At 44.2% G+C, this 27,811-nt stretch overlaps 1 protein-coding gene across 2 annotated transcripts in view; it reads right to left on the bottom strand.

The window, feature by feature from the left end:
* NALCN (sodium leak channel, non-selective) overlaps positions 1 to 11,969 on the bottom strand; it is a 258,037-nt gene extending 246,068 nt beyond the window's left edge. For both annotated transcript variants that reach the window (XM_044428777.1, XM_044428778.1), the window contains exons 1-2: positions 11,862 to 11,969; positions 7,775 to 7,957 (exon numbers count right to left, since the gene is read on the bottom strand). In XM_044428777.1, the coding sequence (XP_044284712.1) occupies positions 7,775 to 7,957; positions 11,862 to 11,969 (291 nt within the window). The remainder of the gene's footprint in view (positions 1 to 7,774; positions 7,958 to 11,861) is intronic.
* Between the last annotated feature and the right edge of the window lie 15,842 nt (positions 11,970 to 27,811).

The following is a 27,811-nucleotide window of genomic DNA, read 5'->3' as shown; positions in this document are numbered from 1 at the left end:
GGACGCCATTTTGGGAACACCTATTTGGCAAGCCAGAGCATGAAAGGCGGTCGGCAGTGGACGCCGCTGTGTGCTCAGTCCCCATCCAGGTACGACCCCTACCCAGCTGCTTCATGCCCTTCTGCTCATGCAAGAGGGGGGGCAGGTAATTTCTCCACTTTTTGCCTAAGTATTGATCAAGCAGTTTCTCCTGCTTGAGAGGTTTTTCCTGGAGCAGGAGGGGAGGTGCCCGACTGACTTCTTGCCCTCTCTGCTTAGCTTCAGGGCATGAGCCCTGTTCAAGAAAGTGAGCCAGACCTGGCTTTTGCTCACAGCTGTCAAAGTGGGGAGCCTTATTCCTCCCTGTGGTGCCTTTTTGGATAAGAATAAATGGCAGATGGGAAGAGAGTTACCATGATAAGCACAATCATCGTTCAGGCACATCTGCAAAGCAAAAACCAAAAATTCGTATGGTAGAAACTGCACAGGATTGCTCCTTGTGACCCGTGAACCTGGCCAATACATTTGTTTCCCTTTAGAAATAATACTTCATTTCCCCTGTCTAAGAAAACCCAAGAAAATGCTCTTTAAAAACCAAGGTGAAACTGGAAGGTCACACCATTGTCTAACCAACTGATAAACAACAGTGGGTAAGGAATAAACGTCTCATGCAGAAAAGGCCTGAGACAAAAGAATGAAATCAGCTACACATGCTTGAACAGAATTTTGCATTTTCAGTTTAAAGAACAGCTCAGGTAGCCTATCCATTTCCAGGGTAGAAGACACAAGCTAGAATGTGATAGAATGTCTTTTTTGAAGGCTGTGAGTTGCTCATTCATGATATTTGGGGGTGGGGGGTGCAGAATATGTCATCTTCAGTTTGTAACCTTTCTGTGTTTTCCTACCATTGATTTCACCTTTTCTCTTTCCAGAAAAGAAAAGGGGGGTGTGTGTTGGGGGGGGGGGACAGAATAGCTGCACATGCCCTTTTTGCTGATAATTTATCTACTTATTTCATTTCTATAGCACCCTGGATAACCAAGTAAACTTTAGAAGCCTAGCATGAAGGGCCTTCTGAAGAGATGACAAGATGACATGGGGCACACTAGGGAGCTTATTCCGTAGATGATGGGCGGGGGGGGGGGCACCACAGAGAAAGTCCTCTCCCTTGCTGCCACCCTCCAAAGAAGAAGAACTCAGAAGAAGGCTCCAGATGTTGAGCATAGTGTCTGGGTAGTTGCAGCTGGATTGCTCCTGATGGGAGTCTTTCATCTGGAAACAACCCAAGATACAGCAATGAAAACTGGTGTTGATATTCAGGACAACATTCTACATTTCAAGTATGAACCCTAGCTTGGTCCTCAGACCAGATTTAAAGGTGGTCAGGAAATATGCAATGGTGTACAATGCTTGCCTTGATGACTGATACATTTAAATGAAAAGCACTGTGCATATTCAGAAGACCATATAACTCCTCGAATTCAAACCCCTCCTTGATGTCTGTCTTTTCCAGGGGAGTAGAAACATCAAAACTAGGATCTGCCTCTCGATCTCCTCTTTGTGTCTTTGTCTCCCCCCACCCCACCCCTTGCAGTACGTGTCCCTATAGAAACTAAAGCTGAAGCTAAACCCACAGCAAACAATTTCCAGTACTACTCAAAATATACGGCACTGTATCCTGTGATAGTGAACTGAACATGCCAACTAGGGCTGATGAGAGTCATATTCCACAAACAAGTGGAAGGCCACTGTAGTGTTACCCACAGTGATTCAGGCTGCCTCTTACTGCTTTTCCCAAGCCTACTGCAGAATACTGCAATGAAAGGTTGAAAAGTGATCCAGGCGACAGGAATCCAGCTGAGAGAAGTGCCATTTTCCATCTCTCTCTTCTTTTCTCCCACCTATACACACAGAGAGACATTTAGAAAGCACTATTATCACCATTTAAAAAAAAGAGTGTCTTCTTCCACTCTACTTGTATAGGGTTTTATTTTTTAAGATATTTTTGAGTGCTGGAACGAAGGGAAGAAGAAACAGGCCACCAGAAATCTAAGCAGATTGTTGATACTGCAGTGGAAAACTTGACTCTTAATAACAACTTTAAAGATATTTTTATGTAAGGATGGTGCAAGTAATCAAATACTCAGCCAGAAAAGCCCTTTTCCACTGTGTCCCCTTTTGCATGTACCAGATATAGGTAGTGGGCTGGTGGAGGCATGAGAAAGGGAAGGTGATGCAGTGACGACAGGAAGCAGGAAGTTTGGGAGCTCATACTAGTTTTGTGTGTGCTCACTTGAGAACAGGCAAAACATTGATTTTCATGTGGGCACACTGGTAGCTCACACATAGGATCAAGTCCCTCAGGAGAACAAAGGGACACTAATGTCATCCCTACTTTATTGCTCAGCTCCCAAGGCATTCTGCTTATGGCATTTAAACTGGCCTCTAATATTATTTGATTGGTTAAATGAACAGGCATTGTTTATCCCTCTTCACAAACTGTTCTCGCAATGTGAGCTACTGCAGTGGATTCATGCTTCTGAAACCCTGAAATTCATAAGAGGTGACAACAGAAAATGCAAAAGCCATTGAAATATTTCCTGGGTGCATATAGGTGAATGTCAAACAATAAAACAGCCTGGCGTAGGCCTAGACGTTGGAGAGCTAGTGCAGATGCTAAAGCGCTTTATAATATACTCCTGTTCTCCCATTTTGGGACCATCACAGTTTGCAGAGGCCAAACTGAACCCTTCTCACTCATCAGGCAGAGCTGACCAAAAAGGCCACTGCTGTATCCCAGAGGCTCAGGCAAAGTGATGAGACACGAAGCTAAAAGTTTCCAAAGGAAGTGGATACCCACTAAGAGAAGGAGTCCCTATCCTGCCCAGGTCGCAGGACCATCAGCAGTATTATTTCAGAAATATGTGGATTCTGGCACATCTGGGCAGACTGCACTGATTCACTAGCCAGGGCACAGCCTGCGTAAACACTGAAAGCGTTGAACTGGGTCAAATTTAAAGCAGTGTCCTTACGCCTCCATGCAATCCTGTTCAACAGCTTTACATACACATATGGAGGGCCAAGGTACACATTACATTAAATGCACAGCTTGGGAAAAGAGGCTTGTTTTTAAGCTTCAAAGAGCACCCACAGGGCCCAGAGCAGGGTTTGAACTGCAGCAAGCTGAGCCACCCATCCCTGCTGTGCCATGATCCTGAGGAGAGCCTTTTCCTCCAGGTACTGTCGTTTGGCACAAGAGGGAAGCCTTTCTGGCACAAGGATTTTGTGGAACCACGCTGGGAAAGAAAAGGGGTTCAATCGGCACATGTGCGGTGTTGGAGTTCAAGGGCTGGACTGGGACTTGTGAGGGTGCAAATGAGCTGGAGCAGGGCCCACTCTGGATTTGCAGGAATCCTGGACAAAGTGCCCTGTGGGGTCCTCCTCAGCTCCGACAGTGGGCCCTGCTGAGCAGAGACGGGTGAGGAATCTCTTGCGGGGTGGGAATCCACTGGGCTCAGCTTCTCAGACCGGCGCACCCAGCATCCCGGAGTGCATTGCCTTCTTCCACGCCACTTACAGCCATCACTTGAGCTGCTGCACTTGACACTCAAGAAGGCAGCTGATTACACAGCCAGGGCTCCAGAAGCATTCACAGAGTTCCTTTCAGCTCAGCCCACAACTGCTTGGAAGGATGGATTCTGATAGGATTCGTTTGAGCCCTACTGCTGAGGTCACCTGGCAGTGTGGGCCAGCAGCAGTAGCAGCAGCAGCAGCAGCCCTCTGAGCAGGACGCGGGTCTCACTGCTACTTTACTGCCCAGAGTTCCCTTGCTGGATGCTGCACTAACAGCCTTTTTCAGTAAATGAGAATAGTGACTGGATCGCACTTCAAAGACCAGGTGGGGCCATTCATTTGCAAAAGTGCGTGGCCAGCATCACCACTGGGGCCCCTCCTAGGATAGAAGGTGATACTACCAGCCCCGAAGCTATTTCCCTCTGGCCTCCTAACATATATAATATCTGTAATACGATTTGCAATTGATTTTATTCTAAGCTAAGTAAAGTAAACTTAATGCTCCTGGTGCAGTATGGTAGTGTGAGTGCTGGACTAAATCTTGGGGCAGCTGTGTACTAGCCCCTCACTTGGACCTGATGCTTACTGGGTGACTTTGGGCTGATCACTGACTTGGGTTGCTGTGAGGATGAATTGGAGCAGGAGCAGGAGAATCGTGTAAGCTAACGTGAGCTCCTTGGAAGAAAATGGCAGCATATAAATGTAACAGCTAAACAAACGAACACAACTCACCTCCTGGCATACTGTAATCTTAATACAACATGACCCTCCCGTCCAAGTTGTCTTGTTTTTAAAACTCACATCCCCAAGCTTTAAACATTGCTTGGCTGTATGAGGGAGGACAGAATGGGCTCTTCCTAAGAACAAGCAGTCCTCCCCCAAATCATTTTTGTGACTGACTCATACCATCTAACAAGAACCACACCCATGAACTAACGCTTTCCAGTGAAGAAACCAACCTCAGGAACATCAGTCCTTCCTGTTCTTTCCTCCCATCTTTGAAGGAGATTTCACCGTCCCTCCCCTCAGTTGGCCCTAAGCCAGCTTCAGCACTATAAGCGCACCAATGTGAACTCTGGTTGCCATGCTAGCAGTGGCTTATGATTTACAGACCTGGGTTTTCAGGAAGCCACCTACTGCATCCCTACCGGATCAGAGTCCTAAGGAGTTCAAGCATGATCAGTTTATGAGAATTATGCAGGACAGATAAACGTGCCCAGAGCAACTTCATTTCAATTAGGCTTATACCAAAGTAGCTACCACTGGATTGTGGCTTAATTTGGTAAAAGGTATTGGACAACACCAACAAAACTAAGCAATAGTTCTACACCTAAATCCATAAGAAACAGGTATTTGTGAAATCTATGCTTAATGATGAATGAATCACCCTGGTCTCTTTTCTGACTTCATGAATAAACTTATATTTTTAACCACTAATGCAATTTACAAATTATGATTTAAATTTCTGATCCTTCAGCTACTCCATGAGTACAAGCTGAAAACAAAAAGAAAACAACCTTTCAAAAAGCAGTTTGAAATTATTGTAAACCTTTTCACTTGCAGGATAAAAATCTACATAAAAAGGATTATTCAAAAAGAAAACTAAAGCCAAGCTATTACTTTGAGAACATAAAGTCAGAAATCATCTAAATTTCACTGGTAGAGGTGCATAATAAGCTACCAATTAAAATGCAGAAAAGCATCACATCTATTGAAATATTTACTGGAATGAATCATTATTAGTACTGCTAGGCCATAATAACCAGCAGGTGACACTTGCCCAATATGACTTTCAAGTGAAGATTGGCATGGTACTGCAGATCCTTCCACAGACATTGGCCATGGTTCTTATTTTTAGTGTAAAGAGCAAGTTCAGAACCCAGAAAAGGCTTTTGATTATATTTAGGTGGCGATCCTGTACATATTTTGCTGCACATAAGTCCCACTGCAGAGCACTTACTCCCCAACAGATATGTATAGCATAGCACTTTCCAAGTCATAAAGACTTTGGAGATATTACAGAATTTGCTAATTTGGACCCATTTTATGTATATTAAATGAGTAGCTAGAACTGGAATTGGCAGGACTATCTTTAGGTGGATAAGCATACCTTTGTTCTTTACTTTGTATTTTTTGATCATGACCAAGTCAAGGTTCTAGAGGAGTCTGGACTGAAACTAACATTAGCAAAATTTGCTTACATGCATACTATTTTATCTCTATTTTAAGAAGCCATAAATTTCTAAATGATATAATTTCAGAGAAATTTGGAGGGAAAACATTAATCAGAACAGATCTGACTGATGGGTTTCAACATAAGGCAACAAATACACTTTTGGGAATTATGCCCGGATCCAAGCATAAAGAAAATGACTAATGATGTATGTATGTATGTATGTATGTATGTATGTATTTTAAACATTTATGCCCCATGCTATACATAAAAGTCTCATGCATCTGATTTAATAAAGTATCATTTGTCACCCCCCAACTTTTTAATGCTGCTGATTTAATGCTGCACTTCCCAACCTCCCATTAGAAGAATATAGTGAAAAAGAGGGCAATTCCAGTGATAATATTTATTTTAACATAATCATTGGCTACAGTTGCCTGGGAGAAACTAAACAAGAGTAACCATGTGTGGATTAATAATTTCATTTATAATTAAAAACCAGCTATGATAACTAATAAAAGTGCTAAACCTAGCGGTTCAGCTGAACCTAATATTATGAGATACTATTATGCCATACTTTGTTAAATGTACTGTGTCAACAGTTTGTAAGAAAGCTGATTAAAAATATAGCAACTCTGGTCAGAGAGTGCCCAGAGACACAGTACCCAGTGTTGACTGAGTAACCACTGACTGCATATGGTTGCTAAAACGAAGTCACATTTCTGTCTATACTAATTTGGTGCATGCATCCGTAATTAAAAAATAGGGTAGACAGAGATAACACCCTGAGTAGTTCATCTTTTCTCATTCACAATTGATAGTGAACCCTTTCAAGAAGCAACGAGAAACAAAAACTGTTGATATCTGAAAATAATGTTTAAAGGACAACTGATTTTATTAAGAGTGGTCCAACGGTTTCTAGAAATACCAGAGTACCTGCCAATCCTTTCCCTCTTTTGTTCCCAGTGTCCTTCACCATTTGATCATGGGAACAATCTGGCCACAGACCAGCTTTCACCCAAACTTAAAACAGTCCCACGAGAACCTGGTTGCCAGAACTGATGGGGCCATGTAGGGATGTGTCCAGTGGGCCCAAGACGAGCTCTGCATGGTGGCCATGCATTCAGACATGCATTTGCATCCCTATCAGCTGTGTGCTAGGATGTCCTTCTTGTTAGATGAGACTACATTTATTTAGTCTGGAAGGCTTGGTTTTGGAAGTGCACTTTGGGAGTGCTAACATGGCCTTTTCCTACCACCAGCCAAAGGTAGCTTTTTGCAGTCACTTTGAAATAAAGAGTCACATGAATCATGGAAAGGTTCAAAACATGAGTCAAACAGAGGTTTGCAGGAATTTAGCAAACTTGTTAATCCTCCTGCTGGATCATGACCAGAGCACACTTCCAAACCAGTTGTAAGAGGAAAATACAGTGGCAAAGATACCTGAATTTGCATGATCGAGACAGGCTGCAATATCAAACTTAGGAGCAAAACCTGGAATATCTCAGTGCAGCACTTTGTACAATGCATATATAGCTCTGACAAAGAAAACCAATCTATGTTCATTTCTAAGCAGGAGTTTTTGTTATGTTACTCTAATATAACAAACCCCACAAAGTTTTGGCTGTAGTTTCTAAGGTACAACAGGTTCCTTTGCTGATTTGTAACAGTGACTCAAAAGGCAGATTATACATTCTAAGGAATGAAAACTGGCACTTTATTTAACATTTTATATGACATAGTATGCGTACACCCACTCATTCTATCACTCTATTGTGAAAACATACATAAACACAAGATAAAAGTGGAAAGGGGGGTTCCCCTCCCCCTAATGATGGAACAAGTGTAGAACAGGCTAAGTCCCTGGTCCTAAACTCTGCTTCTGAAATCAATAATCAAATAAACATATTCAGGGCTGAGGTATACCATGTTCTGACATAGAGTTCATTCAGCTCAGTGCAACATATACTAGCTAATTACTTAGAATTGGGATGTAAAATACCATTAATGTTTGTTCATTAAAAAAGCAATAGTTTTTGGAAAACTCACCTTGACGATGCCACGGATGTGCATTTTTGCTATCATCTCAGCTGTGTAGAGGAACATCAGCAGCGTATCGAGAGCAAAGGTCACATATTGAAGAGGAGGATAATGCTCAAAGGTCTTTGGGGTATTCATGCAAACAGAAATGACGCTGATGATGGCACAGATGCGTAGTAATGAGTGCACCCACTGAGGAATAAAAAGCAGTAACATGGCTTTCATCACTTTCAGTAGCACCAATATCTGACATTTAACCATCCTTTTTAATGAGATCTTATGACCTACTCTTTGGAACAAAATTCTGCTCTCAAAGAGAGGTCAAGGGAGGCAGGGGAGACAATGAACTGTGAAGAGGCATTTATGTGTAACTAAATCACAGATTCTCCCTCTTCTTTGCTCTACCATGTCCGTCTTTGTCTCCTCAGGCCCACCACCAACCCCGCCACCATCATCAGTGCAGATGCAAACTATTTTTAAACAGACAAAAATGTGGAACTAAGTTCCTTTAAGAGTACATATGTTTCCAAATGCTATTCCCCAGGGTGGCCAGAAGGTAGATTGGGATCTCGTGTTAGATCTCTGGAGGACTTGCAGGAGAACAGCAAAGGTTTCCAACCCTAACAGCAACCGCTAAAAGCGTTCCCCTTCCCACTCCATATCAGAGTGATGAAAAAGAAGAGGGGCAGTGGGGTTTGGCAAAGGAAAGGAATCAGGACTGGATTTTTGTGTGAGAAGATTTGTGAGCTTTATTTTGGAACTAACTGTATCCATAGGCACAGAGACACCCAGCTCCTTAATTCTTAGCTGGGGTCCACTGGCCTTTGTTGCATTTTTGCAACTCAAAGTTTTAGTAAAATCTTGGTAGAACTCGAGTTCTAGTAAAAAACAAAAGTAGATTGTGCCACACTGAAGTCTTCCCAATCCCTTATACTCCATTCAGGGTTGCCCCACCCTCTAAGAACTCTTAAAGTGTCTAGAAAGCCCATTTGTGAATAAAAGATTTTAGACTTATTATTTTCAGGCCTTTCAAACTTAAAAAAAAATGGGAAATGTTATTCAGGAAAATTCAAGAAGTTTCTAAGCTCACTTTTCTTGCATGGTATTTAGTAACATTTATTTCTAAATCTTCACAATTGTTCTGCACGTAAGGAAATAAAGGGTTGAATAATTATTTAAGGGGGGCTGGGTCCACAGGAACCAAGCAATGGAATGGTTTGGTTGGCAGGGAACTTCTATATCTGTTGGGAGACAAATTCTGCCAAATACAGCCTCTTCAAGAGATTCCTAACATGTGTTGTTGATAACTTCCCCCAACAGAAAGTGGAGGAAGGAAGACGAGGAACGACTATCCTTGACTTGATGCTAACCAACAGGGAAGACCCAGTGGACCAAGTGGCAGCTCTGGGAACTCTGGGGGAAAGTAACCATGCCATACTCGAATGCTTGATTCTAAAGGAAGCAAAAGCCATATGCCGCCAAACCCCGGATTTCAGCAGAGCCGATTTTAATAAACTCAGAACAATGATTAGTCCCATGACAAGTGAGTCTAATGAGAAAAGGAGTCCAAGATGGGTGGGAATTTTTAAAAAAGCAAATTCTAAAAGCACAGTTATGAACAATTCCAACAAGGAAAAAGAGAACAGAAGAAGTCCATGTGGCTTCACAAAAAGCGTAGAGATGATTTGAAAAGGAACAAATAAACAAACAAAAGGACATGTATAAGAAGAGGAAGGTAGGCTGGGCTACAAAGCAAGAATACAAGTAGGTGGCATGGAATTAAAAGGATGGCATCAGGAAGGCTAAAGCTAGGAATGCATACTAAGCTAGCAAAGGATACTAAGAGCAACAAAAAAGCCTTCTTCAGATATGTCCAAAATAAAAGGCAGAGGAATGAAATGGAGGTTCAACTACTCAATGTGGGTGGCAAAATGATAACAGATGGCAAAAAAGCCAGAATGATAACAATTCCTGCTTTGACTCAGTCTTCCCCCAAAAGAAGATCTATGACCTATGAACTACAAGCTGAAGGAACAGGATGGAAGCTCAAGATTTATTTATTGATTGATTGATTTATATCCTGCCTTTTTCCTACAAAGGGCTCAAGGCAGCTTACATCATCTCTCCTCCTCCATCTTATCCCCACAACAACAACCCTGTGAGGTAGGTTGGGCTGAGAGTCTGTGACTGGCCCAAAGTCACCCAGTTGGCTCCATGGCTGAGCAGGGACTAGAACCCAGATCCTCTGAGTCCCAGCCCCATGCTCTTAACCACTACACCACACTGGCTCTCAGATTGAAAGGCAAATGGTCAAGGATCATCTGATTGGGTTCAATGAGATCTCTAGAGCCTGATGAACTCTATCCTAGAGTCAGGGAGCAGCTGGCAGAAGAACTCTCAGAACCACTATCTATTATCTTTGAGAAATCATGGAGGAGAGAGAAAGTGCCAGACGACCGGAGCCCAGTGTTCTTCAACATTTTCATTAATGACTTGGATGAGGAAGTGCAGGAAGCAATTATCAGATTTGTAGATGACACAAAACTGGGAAGGTAGCTAAAACCCTGAAAGACAGAAAGAAGATTCAAGGTGATATTGATAGGTTGGAGTCATGGGCTGAAATTGTATCGGGACCAATGCCAAGTTCTGCATACAGGAAACAGAAACCAAATGCACTGCCACAAGAGGGGGAATACTTGCTCAACAATACTGCAAGTGAGAAGGATCCTGGAATTTTTGTAGATCACAGGCTGAAGATGAGTCAACAATGTGATGTGGCTGCACAAAAGGCAGGTGCTATTTTAGGCTGCATTAAGAGAATTATCACTTCCAAATTCCATGAACTAGGGTCCTAGTTCCCCTATACTCAACATTGGGTAAGCCTTGTCTGGAGTACTGTGTTCAGTTCTGGATACCACAGATGAAGAAAGATGCAGACAAGGGTCCAAAGAAGGGCAACAAGGATGACCCAGGGACTGGAAACAGAGTCTTGTTAAGGAAAGATTGAAAGAACTAGGCATGTTCAGCCTCAAGAAAAGGAGACTGAGGGGAAGTATGATAGCACCCACCAGGTACCTGGAAGGTTGTCACAAACAGGAAAGACAGGATCTCTTCTCAATCATCCCAGAGTGCAGCTCATGAAACGAGGGGCCCAAGTTACAGGAAACCAGGTTCTGGCTAGATATTAGGAAAAATATCTTGCCTGTTGGAGCTGTACACCAATGGAACCGATTATCTAGGGAAGTTGTGGGCTCCCCCATTCAAGATGCAACTGGACAGCCATCAGAGAGGGATGGTTATACTGGGAGTTCTGCACTGAGCAGGGGATTGGACCTGATGGACCTGTGGCCTCTTCCAGCTCTACCGTTCTATGATTCTGTGATGACGGTATCATCTGTCACACCCTCCAGTTTCCCTCTTCCCTGCAATCTGCACAGTGGCAGAGGGGAAAATAGTCATTATATTAACTATAGTGGTGCAATGCAAAGTATTTTGGGGTGGTTTGGTCTTGCATGGGTAGTTAAGACCTATTCACTTTACAAAAGGCCTGCTTCTGCTGTAGATGTAAGCTGCTTAGTTGATATTGATCAACACACCTGTCCATTTTTTTTTTTTTTTTTTTGCTTCACCTTGGATACATAGCTAAGGCAACTGGCATGATGAACTGGCACACCAAATTTACCACTACACCACTAGGATTGGATCTTTGGTTCCCAATTAATTTGAAAACAAACAAGTTCTGGCTCAAGTTTCTCCATCCTGAATCCTTATTTTCACAACTGTTTGCATATCCACTTATTTCTCCAAATATGTGAGTGTTCAGTGCTCTAGGATCATATATATCCAAGAGGAGAAAAGCTTGTATTAATGAAATTACATATTTGTAAGTTCTTATAAGATAATATTTATCTATATATAAACATGGTCTGAGCCTTCCAAAGCTAGACGCCATTAAACCCCACTGAATTCAATGAAATATTTCAGAAATATTTAAGAAAATGGTTTAAGTTTACAGTAAACTGGACTTTACAATGCTTAGCTTTGGTTTGCTCATATTATAAAGGGTTGATATTTAAAACTGGTTTTTTAAACTTACTGGTTTGTTAATCCACAGGATATCAGCATTGTCTGATAAAGATTCATCAGGACCAAAATCTGTCACTGGCTGGGCCTCTACCCTAGAACTCTGTTTCCGTTTAAGCATACTGAAATTAGCTTTGATTAAGTAAAACTGTGAAATCCCCTGAAAGACAGAAGTGGAAAAATAACATTAAACAAAAAGCAAAGTTCCTGGACTGGATTGAAGAACACATGAACATTTGTTCAAATTATATTACACTAGGAATAGGTTGCTCACTTATGAAAATTAATATGGAAAACTTTCCATTCAGGATGTCCTATGGCAGAGCAAGTCATCCAAAATCCCTGAACCTGTTCGCAGTTGGCTTTGTCTCCCTATCCTTTGTCTGGGCCTCTCCTTCCAGGTATCTTCTTTCATTAAGTTTCCTACAGCTTCCTCTCCTTACTCAGCCCATTAATAGCAGCCCTCTTTTGGCTCATCCTATGGTAGTCTTTTCCACATCAGCATTCTCAAGGGATAATGTACCACAACTCCTATCATCCTCATATATCATGGAAATGGTGGCTCCAATACTTCTGAAAGTTAGGCTCCAATACCTCTGGAAAGTTCCAGTTTGGAGAAGACCATCCTATGTCTTGTCCACTTTTCTTTCCTAATTCCCCAGTTAGTGCTTGCTCAGCAAATTCCCTTTTCTGCACAGCTACTATAGGTGCAAAAGCCTCTTGCATCTGCCTGCTACATCAACAGATTGCAATCTATTCATATTGATCAAAATTGTACCAATTAATGCAACACCAAACATTCAAGCTTTCATCTGAATTTTGAGCTCCAGCAACCAAAAGGCCTACAAATAATTCCTTAGCTGGATTGAGGTATAAGGACATCAGATGCTGCCAAAAATATATGCATCAATACTACAGCTGCAAAGCCAATTTTATAACAGTTTAAGGACCCAACTCAATGTACCTTCTAGACCCCTTTTCCTATTTAAACATGCATAGGATACTGTCTTAACTCTTAAGTATCTTAGCTTTCAAGAAGGAACTGTGACATTTCAAGTTTCATAATGGAGGAAGGGGGACTTTAGTATTACTATTGGAGTTGCCTAGTTTTAAAAAATAAAAATGAAACTATCATTTGTACAGTGTCTTGAGGAGACAAACCATTTCTCTATCTGCTGTTTGTGTTTAGAACTGATGTTGTAGCTCGATCTTTGAAAAGAAATCCACACAGTAGGCCAGGCTACCACTAAGCCTCTATCAACACAATGGCAAAACTGACTTTACAGGAACCACATTTTCCATTATTAGTTATTTCATTCATTCATTCATGTGCTTGTATGCTACCAACGATCCCACCAGGGATCTCTAGGTGGCTTATAACCATAATCAAAACACAATTCTCAAAAACAAAGAATAAAAATCATATACAACATTATAATAAAACAGCAACAGTATCATAGTGGCCATTTAAAATAATATAGCTAGTTAGAAGGACAACCATGTACATCATTAGCTTTAAATAAGTTAAAATCGGTTGTTTAAAAGGTTAAAATTTGTTCAATATTGGTTCATGATCATGCACAAGACACATTTTTCTTCTGAGATATTTTACAAGTGAAATCAAGATCTCCTAGAAAAAATAAAACAGGCCACAGTCACAGAGAACACGCAACCTATCCATTCCCACAGGGCTTCTTCCATTAAGACTGTGCTGTTCAAAAGAGGTATCCTGGCTTGCCGATCACTTTACAAGCCAAGATGTCAAAGCATTGCTTATCATTTGTTACTGATTTGTGAATCTTACTTGTTTGGGAGGGACAAACTAGGATTCCTTGGTTCAGATGACACACGAAATCACATGTATCCTCTAGACGATGTTGGACTGCAACTCTCAGCAGCATAGCCAATGATGAATGATGATGAGAATAACCTTGGACATTGGGCAGTAACCAGTGGTGATGCCTCAGAAGTAGCCAGCCATGTTGAATCCACTGTGCAAGCAATACCCACTATTTGTGCGAGTGATTTGAGTGGACTCAAATCAGCAGAGCTGGCTGTACTTGTTCACAGGCAACACTGAATATTGCCACTGTTACATGAACTGGTTCAGCTACAAACTGTGACATGTGTTTCCACCCAGTTTAATTCCTCCTGTTAAATTTTAGCCCCTGCATATAACAAAATATGTTGTATATAACCACCTGCACACAAAGAAAGTTAAAGAAAGGAAGATATTGTCCCTCGATCAAAGGCATCTAGTACAATACTGAGGGGTCCGCACAGCCTGCCCATGTGTTACAACAGCTTCAGTATAAAGCTGCTGGGTGTAAGCTTCAGTCTAGCTGGCAGGTGCTCCAGGATGAACTGTGTTGATGGGATATGAGCAGCAAAAATCCCAGAAAGATTAGATTGGCAGGAACAGGTGGCTTTGCTAAGCGAGTTAACTACATCCCAGAGAATGCATGTGTGGAACAACATAAGCCTCTTCAGCAACCAGAGAATTAATACAATTCCAAATAACACAGACAAAACAACATGACAGACAGAGTCATGGGCAGTGCTTCAGACAGACTGAAACACAACAGGAACCAGGGAATAACCGTGCCTTTTTTAACGGAGAGGAAGAAATCTACATGTTCTGTGTTGCATCTCAGCACTGAACTGTGAAAGGTATAATCAGTACAATCCTATTTTGAGTTAGAAGTAGAAAGCTAAATTATACATCTAATAATTTGTGAAACTTAAACAGGGCATCCAAATTGTCCCATCATAGCCCTGCATTTGACAGACGTTTCTTCTGCTTAATAAACCCATAGCAATGGCGAGTGCAGCTCTAGATGCTTTTCTCGGTGGCCAAGGAGGAAAGCAGTGCCTGAGCACCTTGTGGCTGCCACACCCCAGCAGGAAGAGAGGAGGAAGCTTGGTCCAGCCATGCTGTACTGCGCAGAATGCAAAGACCCGAGCGTGGCATGTCTGTGCCGCACAGTTGAAAAGCACCCTTCTACTTGCCAAGTACCTACAGAGATGCTTGTCTTCTTTTAGCCAAACAGCTGTGGTGGTAATATCCACCAAGAAGGGAGGTATCTACTGTTTCACAGGTTACCACTGGGAGTGATAAATATAGAGATCATTTTTTGTGACCGAACCCAGCAGTTACGATATAGAACTTTACCTAAAGGCACTGCTAAGCAAATGTGTCCAGACCAGCCGACAGGATCAGAACAGCCCCCTTCAATGCTCAGTTCCTGGCTTGCTAAGCACAGTGTAGCAGCTGGGAGTGAAAAAGGTAACATGTGGTTCTTTTTCTCCCCTCTCCTTTCCTTTGTTTAACTAAACCGCAGCTAGTCATGACATCCAAGCTGATGAGCTGTGGTTTATTAACCAGGATCTGAAACCAACTTGATTTAAGTTTCTTGTTGCTAAAGTGAATCACACTTCCCTGTTTGGGATATAATTGTTAACTGTGAGTATATTAAAACAGAATGTAAACAGTAAGGAGGGGAAGGGGCTAAGTATGGACAAGGAGGACACATAAGACCCTGTTACTCATTCCTGGCTGCTAGACCATGGTTGAACAAGCTGGGAACTGAGCATCTGAACTGTGTCATTGCCTTAATCCCAAAAGTAGAGTCCAACATCTACACATTGATATAAGAATGCTTAAGTCTCAAATGACTGCTATCAGTATCCCAATACGTTTAGACTGCTCTGTTATTTTTCATGTCTGTGAAAATATTTATATATTCATTTATATTCAACTGTGCTTTATTTTTTACTATAAGCCATTATAAGTTTTCTGATGGAATAAAATAGCAGTTATTTCTCCTTTTTGGAACTACTCAAGTGACTGTTGAAAACCAAATTCAGGTGACTGTTAATATACTCCTCTTCATTTAGAATCATCCAGAAGCCACATTCTGGATTGCCTGACTGACATCTTTGCAAAACAAATCAAAATAGAGACAAACAATGACAAAATACAAGGCAGGTTTTCAAAGGTTGTTCATTACCAGTTCATGTAACGAACATGTGTTCAGTCCATGGGGGAACAGCATCACAGCAATATAAGTCAGAATCACTGTGTAAAAGGAAAAAGCATGTTTTCGAGAAGGCAGGAGCAATGGATACAAATACTGCGGTGTTGCCACCCTCTCTTTTTCACAGCTTAACTCTGCACACCCAACTGGCAATGGGACCCCAGTTCTTTATACAATTGCATATGCTGTTCACTCATATTGGCTTTTTTCCCAGAGAAAGATATTGAATTATCTCATTCTCTTCTAGCCCTCAAGGAGATACCTTAATAGGCATCCCTGTATATATGACTAGCAAACTCAGTGCCAGTCCTTATGTAGCCCAAGTGCGTGTTCTACGTGTAAGGCAGGGATCAGCAGGCTGGCAGAACCCCACATTTTGTAGAAATAGCAAAAGAAGCTTTAGAAAACACGTGCACACCCCTAAGGAGTAAAACCACCCCAAAGCACTTGGTTCATGCAGTGGCCAAAGGATACAACATGCCTGTTGCGTGGGAAGGAAAAACAGGAGCACTTCATACTTCCATATTTTCCTGCAAGTTCTACTTGTGCCCCCAGCAGCAAACTGATTTCCCCCCCAGTGGTCATCTGTGGAAACGAGAGCTAGGATGCTCACCAAACTGAAGCAACATTATAGTTTAAAAAGCTGATATTCCTGGCTTATTAGGATATGAGCACACAGCCAATGTGGGAAGCTGAAGCTTAAAGTGCCCTGGGGACAGCTTTATTGAGCAGGCAAGGGAAGAAGGCCAGGTGCCAAGCATTCACCAGCTCAAGCCACCCCACAGCCTTCATATCACGGGGTTTAGGATCCAGGGTTCTTTATTTCCTTTATTACTGATGAGCCTGAAAGCATTTCTGTGCCTTGCAGCACAGTTCCAGGAAGCTCTCTAAGCCAGGTTCCTGCTTCCGGAAAGGGGTTTTCCCAACAAATCATTAGACTCTTAGGAGAATCAGGGAGGAGTTTTCCCCTTCCAGATTGTCTCTGTGTCATGGGAAAATGTGATGGGACTCTTGGCCTTGCACAGGAAAGGACCTGGCATTTCAATGCTGGTATTTCATTACCATGGAAATCACAAAACACCTGGGACAGGGGAAGAAGGCAAGTAGGCAGGCAGGCAGGCAGGAGCAAGAAATAAAAATGGCAGAAAAATATATATTTAAACCTACTTCCAATCAACAACATTGAATTTTTGAATGAACATATTTTATGACTGAACAATTCTGAAGATGGTCACAAGCAAATAAAAGATAATTATACCAAAAGGGTATGTTTAACCTTTGTTCTTTGTGCAAATTTCACTTCAGTCCAGTGAGACTACTTCTGAGGAGCCCACAACCAGATGAAAATGTAACTCCATTTCCTCTTCACAATTACACGACTTGGTTTTCTGACTGAGCTGCACAACTGCAATACTCTAGCAAATAACTGGACAAGAAATTTCTAAACTTGCCATTCACTACAGTTTTAAATATTGAGACTCTGTTCTAAAAAACATGGGACACAATGGAAACACTTCTCAGTACCGTCAGCACTTCATGTCTCTCCTGAAGCTCCACTTCACCAAAGTTTAAACAGCAGACTAGCATCTCTTTACAGTCATTTCTACTATCCATTTCCACAGCGACCTGTCAGTCTCTGAGCTGCTTCCTCTCTACCATCCTAAGTCAATATTGCTCTGCTTCTCAGTCAAGTGTGAATCATCATCAAGGGATGACACCATTCTGTCTGGGGTCTAGTCCAGGAGTCCGCAAACTTTTTCAACAGGGGGGCAGTTGAAAGGTGCCGGTGCCGGGTGCGGGTAGAAAGGCTGTGCCAGCGGTGCATGCGAGCTGGCAAGGGGGCGGCGCGCATGCACTGAGGTGAGGGCAGGGCATGCGGGCGAGGCGGGGAGGGCGCACAGGGCGAAGGGAGGCGAGGCGAGGCGAGGCGAGGCGGGCGCATGAGGCCGCGGCTCACTCGCTTGGAGATCATTTTCTCTGAGCGAGTCCAAAACGATCTCTGCACGAGCAAGCCACCGCCTCTTGTGTGTGGGGCGAGGCGGGCGGTGGCAGGCATGGGCGCAGCGAGTCCAAAACCTCTAAGGTGGGCCGGATCAATGGGCCATAGTTTGAGGACCCATGGTCTCGTCACTTGAGAACTACATTACCAAGTGATGACTTGGATGTGTAAATGGGCCACCAAAGGCCTAAAGTCAAAGACAGAACATCCTTGTCACTTCACTGTGCTTTTCAACCATCATTTCAGACTTTGAACTGTGAGGCTTTGATGGTAACCAAACATCAAGTTCCACCAACCAGAAACTACATGCTAGAAATGAAGGGAACACATAATCCTGTTTGAAATGGCAGTGTGCACCTCCTTCATGGTAGCCAATGGCCCACAGCCAAAGGTAGCTCCATGCTGGGCGTGCTTATGTGGAACATGCAAGTGGCAATGCAACCCGATACATGTCTACTCTGGATTAAACCCTACTGACAGCTTTGCATTGACAGTGTACTAAGCCACAGACAAGCGCCACTTCAGCCTCAACTTCCTAATGCTAATTCACCACCCACTTACTGGATTGGCCAGATTTAAAGGCAAGGAAGCTTATTAATGGAGAGGCATAATAAGCAGGAAATGGATTGAAAAGACATCTCCACCCTGAAGACAAGACTGCAATCCCACGCGTGTGCAGAACACTGTCAAATGAAGTAAGCATATGTATAACGGGACTGTTAATCTTGGATAACACAGGAAAGCCTGGAAACTGTCCTTCTATGAGGAGGACCGAGGTGTCAGCACTATTACCAAACCTCATTTGCCAGGTTCTTTGAAGGAAGTCATGACACTTAGAGCGGTATAAAACAAATATTAATCTGAAGTCTGACATATATACTGTCAGGTGTTTTCACACAGAACATATGTCTGTAATGCACATGCAAACTATGACTGGAATTGGATTTTCCTGATTTTTCTCCTGCGTTAACAGTATTTAACATTTTAGAAATAAAAAAGGAGAGAAATTACTAATTACTTATGCATACTATTCAGAAGTATGGCTTATCTCAATGGGGCTTGCTTCCATCTAAGTCGAACATAGGATTGCCCTGTGAGTATTGCATGGAAAGGCTGTCAGGCCAGAACCACATAGTTAATTCACGTTCAGTGTCCTGGCATTCTGCAAAGGAGCAGAGCGATGTTTAAGTGGGATGAGGAAGGGTGCAACCAGACACTGGCAGCAGCCTCAATTAGAAGGTACCGTGCAACAATTACATCCTTGTCTCTCAATAGGTTTTCTGTAGTACGAAAATGGACAATGCAGCAGTAAATACAGCAAGGAGAAGTTGCCATAAAAGCCTCATCTGGAAGCACACAATGCCTTCTCACTGGTAGTGTTGGAGCTTTCCATCTGGAAGCATCATTAAGAATTTTCTCTTCAAGAGCTGCAAGTACCAAATTCCCAAGGCACCTGAGAAGGAGGCAGTGATTCTGACTTCAGCTGGCAAGTACAGACCCATGTCCTTGAGTCCAGCCCCTATGACCTCCTCTTTCTGGAGGAGGGACATTTTGATGACATCACCAGTGGTGATGCCCACAAGAGGTGGCACGCTTTGGTGTTATCACTGGTCTATAAGTCTGTCAAAGAACCAGGGAGGCCCCAAAATAGACCAGGTCTATCTATATTTTAGGGAGCATCTATGCAACATGGGAGAGTGTGTGCATCAACGCATCTCCAAATATGCCCCAGTGGCTTATTCCTTCCTTCCCCTGCATCCTTAAGCATTTCCCCCACCACCATCACGCTTCTCCCATGCTGCCAACGCATCTTCCAGGGGCTGATGGATCTCACCCCGCCCGCCCCCTTCCACTCGGGGAAGGGAGTTCCAGAGAGGCTCCTCTGCGAAGGACGAATTCCTCTTTCCCACCCGGCCCCTTCCCTGGAAGGCGGGGAGAAACGGCAGCGCTGATGCCCAGGTAAAGGGCTCGCCTGCACCTTCCACCCCCGAGCCAGCCAAGGCGACAGGCCTCCTTCTCGCGCGGTTGCAGCTGCGCCAGCCCGGAGACCCTCCCGCGCCCCACTGCCGCCGAACTGCGAAGCCCGGCAGGATCCAAGCCCCGCCGCCGCGCCGTTTAGCCGCAGCAGCGACGCAGTCTTATTTTGGATAAAGGAAGGGGGAAGCCGTAGGATCAGATAAGATACAGAAAGACAACCGATCGCAGCCAGCCAGCCGGCAACCTACCGCCTGCCTCTCCCTTCATGGCGTGATGGGATCGGGATGCTGCTCTGGCCCTTTAGTCTATTTGATGTTTGCGGTGGGGGTGGGGGTGGGGTGGGGAGTTGGGGGCTGCTTTTTTGGAAGTTGTCCTCCCCGCGTCGTCGGTGAGCAGAGAGGGCGTGAGCCAGACGGTGGGGGGGGGGGGGAGAGGAGGAGGAGGAAGCGGCGGCGGCGCCCGGCAGAAAGGAGATCGGGGCGCGCGGCGGCGGCAGCAGGTCTCCTCTCGCTCGCTCGCCCGAGCCGCAGCCTCGCAGTCTCCCAGCAACAGCTGTTTCCCGCGAGCATCCACCGGCACTCGCTGAGAGCGGCGAGATGGGCGCGCAGGCGGCGCCTGCTACTGCAGGCAGGATTGCAGGGCCGGATGCAGGTGGAGGTGGGCAGTCGGCGACGTGGCCTCGCTGGCCTTGCCCCGCTCCTCTTGGCCGCGCGCCCCGGGCGTGAGAAGGGGAAGCCGGCGGCGAAGCGACGGACGCCGCCCTCCGCGCCTCGCGGTGGCCCCGCTCGGGCCCAGTGGCACCGGTCCTCTCTGCCGCAGCACCCAGAGAGAAAGGAGGGCTGCGCTTTGCAGGCTCCGCCGCCCCTGTGTCTGGGCCGCCCTTCCTTGGTGTCACTGTGGAGAAGAGCTGGTGTTAAAAGTGGGCGACTGGGCTCGGGAGACCCGAGTGCTGGTGTCCACGCAGCCCTGGAGCTCACGCGGTGGCTTTGGGCCGGCCACAGACTCTCAGTCCAACTTGCCTCACAGCGTTGTTGTCGGGAGGATAAGATTGCGAGGAGGAGTTGGTGTTTGGGAGTGTGGGGTGAGTTCCTTGCAAGGAAAAAATGGTAGACTATAAATAGAAAGAATAAATAAATAAATAAATAAATAAAGAGTGAGAGAGTGAGGGTTTCAAGGAACAGCCACTCCAGCCATTGGATTCCATCCCTCCTGAGGCAGACCTTCTCCTTCTCGATGGTCTTCATGATGTCCATCATATCCAAGGCTGGTGTCAAGGGAGGGTGGGCATGGTTGGAGCCCTGCTGAAGGCCCACAACCAGGGAGGGGCTGCTGGCCTGCTCCTTCCCTTCCTTATTGCCATGCCTGCTCATGGGCTGCATCTTTAGTGCACAAGCGACAGCTGGGAAGGTAGACCAGACCAGACCAGAAGAGGTGATTGGGGAAGTCTTGCCAACGGGCCTCCAAAAAGCGAGAACAAGCACCAACTGAGGCAGCAGCTGCTGTTTGCATGGGAAGCCTTGCCTACCCTCTCCCTTTGGTTGGAAGTGAGCACAGCAAAGCAGCCTTTCTCACTGCCCTGCCTAGCACTGCTTCTGCCCTTCCAGCCTCAAGAGCTCCACAGCCTTCAGGCAATTCCTGTGGCCCTGCCATCCTCCCAGTGCAGCTGGCTTGGGTGGCACTGGTGGGGGGCTTGCTGTAGGACTGGGATTTGCATGTATGGCCACACAATTTCCATCCCATGTGCTGGTTGGCCCCATGTGGCAGGAGACTGACACTGTGACTATGCTGCAGAAGCACAACTGTGAGTCTTAGCTTCTCTATGACTGTTGGAAGCATCACTCTCAAGACAGAGCGATGTCCCTAAAAGGAAACATGGGAGTTAAGGCCGCTTCTACAGGAGAATCAGCAGATGGGAGAGCAGGCTCTGCCGAGGGCACTTTCAGAATAGAAATTAAGCACCTCCTTCTTTCAGCCATTGAGAGCATCCTGCCAATGCCCTCTTTCCCCTTATTGCAGCAGACATGGCTGTTATGTCCAGCTCCTCCTATGGTCCATGCTGCATAAAGTATACCCAGTGCAAACATTTATTTTATTTTATGCCAAAATGTTTGATGGTATATGCACATGAAGAATCATCAGATAGGATTGTGTTAAGCTTTATGTCTTCTCTTGATTTGTTTGCCTTTTTTAAAAACATGTCTTGTTACCTTTTTCATTGGTGTGAGTTGCTGGAATTGTTCACATTTTAAAGGATTGAAATCCTCACCCCAGATTCTCTAAAAGTTAAAATATTTAAGAGAGAACAGTTGCACCTCATTTTATTTAACTACATGTCTATCACCCCTTTCTTCCATTGCAGAACTCAGAGCAACTATATGTGGTTCACAGGTGGTCTCTGCTCCAAGCATTGACCAGAACCAAACCTGTATAATATTAGAATGAATAAATAAATAAAATTGGAGCAAGCATTCCCCTACTTTCACCTGTGAAATGCTGGAGACCCATAAAGGCTCTTTCACTCAAGCCATTTTAGCAACGTAGCTCTCAACTGGTTTTTAGTTGTGATCACAGAACATATTTCGTGCCTACCTCTGCAGAAACCACAGAGCAGTCGCAGAGCATGCCCATGTACCATCTTGATGGCTTTTCAACAGGTAATGTGGTACATAAATGTTTAGAATGAATAAATAGTACTAGTAAATAAATAGTACAGAGCACCTTGCTTGGACCAGGCTGATGTCAATGACTACAGACCTATAGTTAATATCCCCTTTCTGGGCAAGGTGAATGAGCAGCTCCAAGTGCTCCTGGAGGAACTGGGTTGTCTGGATCCATCTCAACTGGGCTTCAGGCCCAACTTTGGAATGGAAAGTGCCTTGGTAGCCCTGTGGGATGACCTTTGCCAGGAGCGAGACTGGGGAAGGTGACCCTCTTGATCCTCCTGGATCTCTCTGCAAACTTTTGATACCATCAGCCAAGGCATCCTTCTGGAAAGGTTGGCTGGATTGGTAGTTGGGGTACCACTTTGCAGTGGTTCTTTTCCACAGGGCTCCATTTTCTCCCCCATGCTTTTCAACATCTACATGAAACTGTTGGGAGAGGTCATCCGGGATTTGGGGCTGAAGTGTCATCAGTACAGTGATGGCACCCAGCTCTACCTCTTGCTTTCATGCAATCCAGGTGAGTCAGTGACCATTCTCAACCAGTGCCTGAGCTTGGTAATGGACTTCATGTGGGCCAATAAGCTAAAGATCAGTCCAGACAAGACAGAGGTACTGTTAGTGGAAAGTCCATCTGTCCTACTGGGGAATTTTCAACCTGTCCTGGACAGGATTGCACTCCCCCTAAAGGACAAGGTTCGTATCCTTGGAGTGCTCTTGGATCCCGAGTTGTCACTTGTTCCTCAGGTGGACTTAGTAGCCAGGAGCAGTTTTTAGCCATTCACGTTGGTGTATTAGCTGCATCCCAACTTGGATGAGCAGAGTCCCACTGCAGTTATCCACCCACTGGTAACCTCATGCCTGGATTAATATACTGTGCTCTACATAGGACTGCCTTTGAAAATCGTCTGGACACTGCAACTGATCCAGAGCTGCACACCTGCTGATGGGGACTGGCTTCTGTGAACATACCACACCTGTCCTCCACAGCCTGCACTGGCTGCTGGTTGAGGTCCACATCCGATTCAAAGTGGTGACATCACCATACAAAGCCCTAAATGGCTCAGGGCAGGGATATGTGAGGGCACACTTGTCTCCATATGTTCCCGCCCAACCACTAAGGTCCTCATCAAAGACCCCTTTCCAGGTCCCTCCCCACAATGAAGTGAGTGGGAAGGTGGCCAGGAGCAGGGCCTTCTCTGTAGTAGCACCCTATTACTGGAATTTCCTTCCAAAAGAAATCTGCCAGGCATCCTCACTTTTTTCTTTTAGACACCAATTGAAGACATACTTATTTTGTACTTTGATGAGTGAGCTGTTTTTAGAATGGTCTATTGCTGCTGCTATGCCAAGAGTCTTTTTAGTTGCCAGGTGATATTTATTTAGAGTGATTGTTTTAAATGGTTTTTATTATTGACTGTTCAATTTTGTTGTTATCTTATTTTTAACTGTTCTATTCTCTTACTGTCTAAATTGAAGTGCTTTAACTTAGTTTTTTTAACTGTTGTACCATGTAAAACATTCAGAGATTCTTTGGCTAAGGAGTGTCATATAAGTGTAAAAACAAACAAACAAACATGTCAAAAGTTTTGAGTAGTTTTATTTGGCAAAACTGTAGTTAAATGGTCAATGTCAAATCTTGTGTGAAGACGGCATGCTTTTCTATGCTTGCCCTCTTTGTTGGCAGGCCTTAGAGGCGAGTTCTGGCTGGCTGTCCTCACACCACAAGAGATGTCTGTGGGGTATCACCCATGACAGAACCCAGAGGGATTACTGCTTTATTCAGTGCACCCAGACCTCTGCATCCTGGACAGGGCGACCAGGTGCAGCTTACAAAGGGTTCTGTGCCTTTGCTATTTGTGTAGAAGAGGGAAACTTCTAGAAACTCAAGAGCATATCCTTCAAACAATGCTCATACAAGGAAACTAAGTGGTGTGCAGATCTAAATGTTCTCGGCACAAGTCAGTTAACAGGACAAAAAACAGACACAGATTCTTGTCTCAATTGAATTAGGGTTATTACGTTGTAGCTGTTAGATGTTATATTCCAAACCAGTTTCCCAATTAGGCTGCAATTTGAAGGTCTTAGAAGGACCATGACATTAAGTGACCTGCTAATGCCTCTAAAAATATTAGCAGAAAAATATATTTACTGACAAGTAGGCTTATGCATAAACAATATCTCGTAGTCAGTTCATACTTCTCATCTTTCCCTTATATCTTATTCCAAGGAATATGTTGCTACCAGGCAGAATTATGCTGTGGGCAGTTCCATCTCCTTATGAGAACTGACAGCTAGAAAGTGAGACTCGGCAGCAAAATCTTAATTCTGCACCAGTCAGTGAGAGTGTGTGCAAGACCACAGTTGATACGACAATGCCTTGAGGCTGAAGTAATAATGTTATTAAAGATTAAATATCTTTATTGGCACAATATTATATCACCTATTCTCATTAGTCATTAACAGGAATGCCTTACACTTGATTTTAAAAGTTCAATTCGGCTTTCTTTCAAAGTCTGGATCTCAAAGCAGGTTACAGTTCAAAGCACATGACAATTGTATGCATTCATTTGCATCTGGTCTTGCTCTAGGTCAAAATGCATGAGTGTCTGTCATGGCATCATTTGGATTGAAGGGTGGTTAACTTTGGCTGGATCATGCTCTAGATCTGTAAAATCTTTTGATCCTGTAATAAACCACATAATGCAAAGAGACCTTCTAACAAAACTTCAAGTGTATTTAGATGGAATGTTTTCTGAAACCTAGTTCTTCCGGCATACCTTAAGTACAAAATGGTAGTAAACAAAACTTGAAAGTAAAATTTAGGTCATCTTCCACTCTTTTTGGACTAAATGCAATCTGTGATCTGAGCTCCCCTCCCCTGCATTGCATGGGTGCATTAACTCACTGAAAGTGCTATGGTATAAGTGCATTGTTAGGGCTAGTTCCCAGTGACTTCCCCATATCAAGAACTGTCTTGTTCTTGTCCACATTCTGAGTGACAGCTGAACATCTCACAAGGAAAGGATGCAGTAAATGTATTGGTCATGGGTTCCTCGAAAAAAGGCCTGGAGTGGAAGAAACCCATTCTCCTCCACCTCTTTGCTATTTCTGCAGACTTGTAAATAACCAGGCACCTGCTTGTAATTGAAATCAAGGGTGTGATCAGATAGCTAAGTAGGAAAGCCTTTAAAATGGGACAGGGATAGTTCCTCCTCCCCTCCATGTTTTTCCTAATACTCCATCACTGTGTTGGATAAGAACACTCTTAAGTATGTGTGGATAGTGGCAGATGGGCAAGTAAGGCATGGTCCAGGGCAGGTAACTTCTAGAATTTTATTTGCAAGGTTGTGTTTTAGTACAGATAAGCGATAATAGTGTTAAATGTTCTACTTAATAATGTAGCTAAATGTTAAGAAAGTCTGTTCACAATTAACATGAGTTCTAAAAAGTACATTGGCACGGATCAGGATTTAAAAACAAACAGAAAAGAAGCATCCCCCACCCCATCCAAATCCAGCAATCTTGGGAATAAAGGCTGTCTCACTGAGTTCACAGTTGGCTATATCAAGAGTTATTTTTAAACTTACTGGAAATGTTACATCTGTCTGAGTCATAGATATAAGACTAACATCTGTAATGTTTTCTCACCCATCATTTATTATCTGTACTGGACAGTTCTAATTTAAAGATCTGTGTATTTAAAAAGGCTGTTTAAAGCTTAAGGGCAACAAAAACTTAGGATTGCTTTGACAGATTTCAGTGTCTAGAATGCTGTCATCTGGAGAAATGTGGTGTTGCAACGCCCAAACTAAAGACACAAGAACACAACAAGAGCCCTGCTGGATCAGTCCAGGGGCAGCATCCTGTTCACACAGTGGGGACCAGCTGTTCTCAAGATCCTTCAGCCAGAAGATGAATGCTCCAAGCCCTCCTGCCCAAGTTCCCCAGCAACTGGTGTGCATCCTGCCTCTGATAGCAGAAGCTTGAATCAGAAACTGCAACGAATATTAATGAGGAAACTTAGCTATCATTTAGTGATAGATCTGAATTGACAAACCATTATTTGTGACCAGCTGTTAAAACTAGAATTGGAACGGCTAGAAGTGAACTTGCAGACCATGGTTTATGCTAAGTATAGTTTTGACATGGTAACTGACTTGCTGCAAAAATGCTATTGTTGGTTGCATTCCTGGATAATTTACAAATGGATGAAACTAAGCTAAGAGAACTGGGAGTCGAGCTGGCACAATGCAAGGTGTTGCTGGGGGGACGGGGACCTCCCGAAGCTGCCAGGGCACCCCACTGCTAGCAGGTGGCTTCCCGGTGTGACTGCCCAGATCCCATGGGCGCACACATGTACCTGCACCCTTAACACAGCCACACTGCCCCATTCATTCACTCGCCTGTCTTCACACAGGATGTACACACAGGCATATTACACCCCTCACTCCTGTAAAAGCCCATCCACATAGCAATTATGCTCTTCAAAGCACCTCCACTGTGTCACTTGGGACTTTTTAAAAGCTGTAGAGCAGAGGCAATTTTTCAAGAGGAAATGCAGCTTGTCAGGAAGGAAGGTAGGCCTGCTTTGCACAATAGTGCCCTTCATATTCAGCCACTGGGCTTTTTGAAAGCCTCCATTGGCACCAATTGAGGATTTTAAATGTCTGATTGCAGCACAACCAGGGCTATTTTACAGGGGAGGACTGGCCATTCACTCTGCAGTAGTAGCACCCCTAAAGGCCCCCAGTTTGGCAGTTATGCTACTGACAAGTCACCTTGGACCACAGAGTGCAGCAGGGACAATCTCTTCTCCCGCATTGCCTGCAGGAGAAGAATCAGGGGCACCAGATGGGGAACAGGATGGTGTCAGGGCCAGAAGTCAGGAGCCAGAAGTTCTGCATGCCTGAACTTCATCATGATGTGTCTCTTGGTCTGGTGAAAGTTCACGCCCTGGTTTGACACAATGCCTGAATTAAGCCACCGACACACAGGCACTTGGGGGTCTCAGAATGAAAGTAGACGGCATGTCACATTCACAATTGCATGCAGTGCATCTGGTTTTCCCTTGTTTAATAATGTCACAATAATGGTGTCAGAATTGGCATCGCAGTCAGTGGGGGAAGAGAGCTGAATCCTTTCCCGCGCCATGCTGCAAGCCCCACTAAAGTCTCATCTACTATTTGCCACTGGAGGCAAGCTATTCTTGGGGCCAACAGCAGCTTCCCTTCTGCAGCAAATAGCAGCTTTGAGCAAGGCTGATGCTTATTTTGTCAAGATGGCAGTA

Source organism: Varanus komodoensis, unplaced genomic scaffold (genome assembly GCF_004798865.1).
Source record: "Varanus komodoensis strain SLA01 unplaced genomic scaffold, ASM479886v1 scaffold2, whole genome shotgun sequence".
NCBI classification, from domain to species: domain Eukaryota; kingdom Metazoa; phylum Chordata; class Lepidosauria; order Squamata; family Varanidae; genus Varanus; species Varanus komodoensis.
This window is presented reverse-complemented; position numbering and strand designations above follow the sequence as displayed.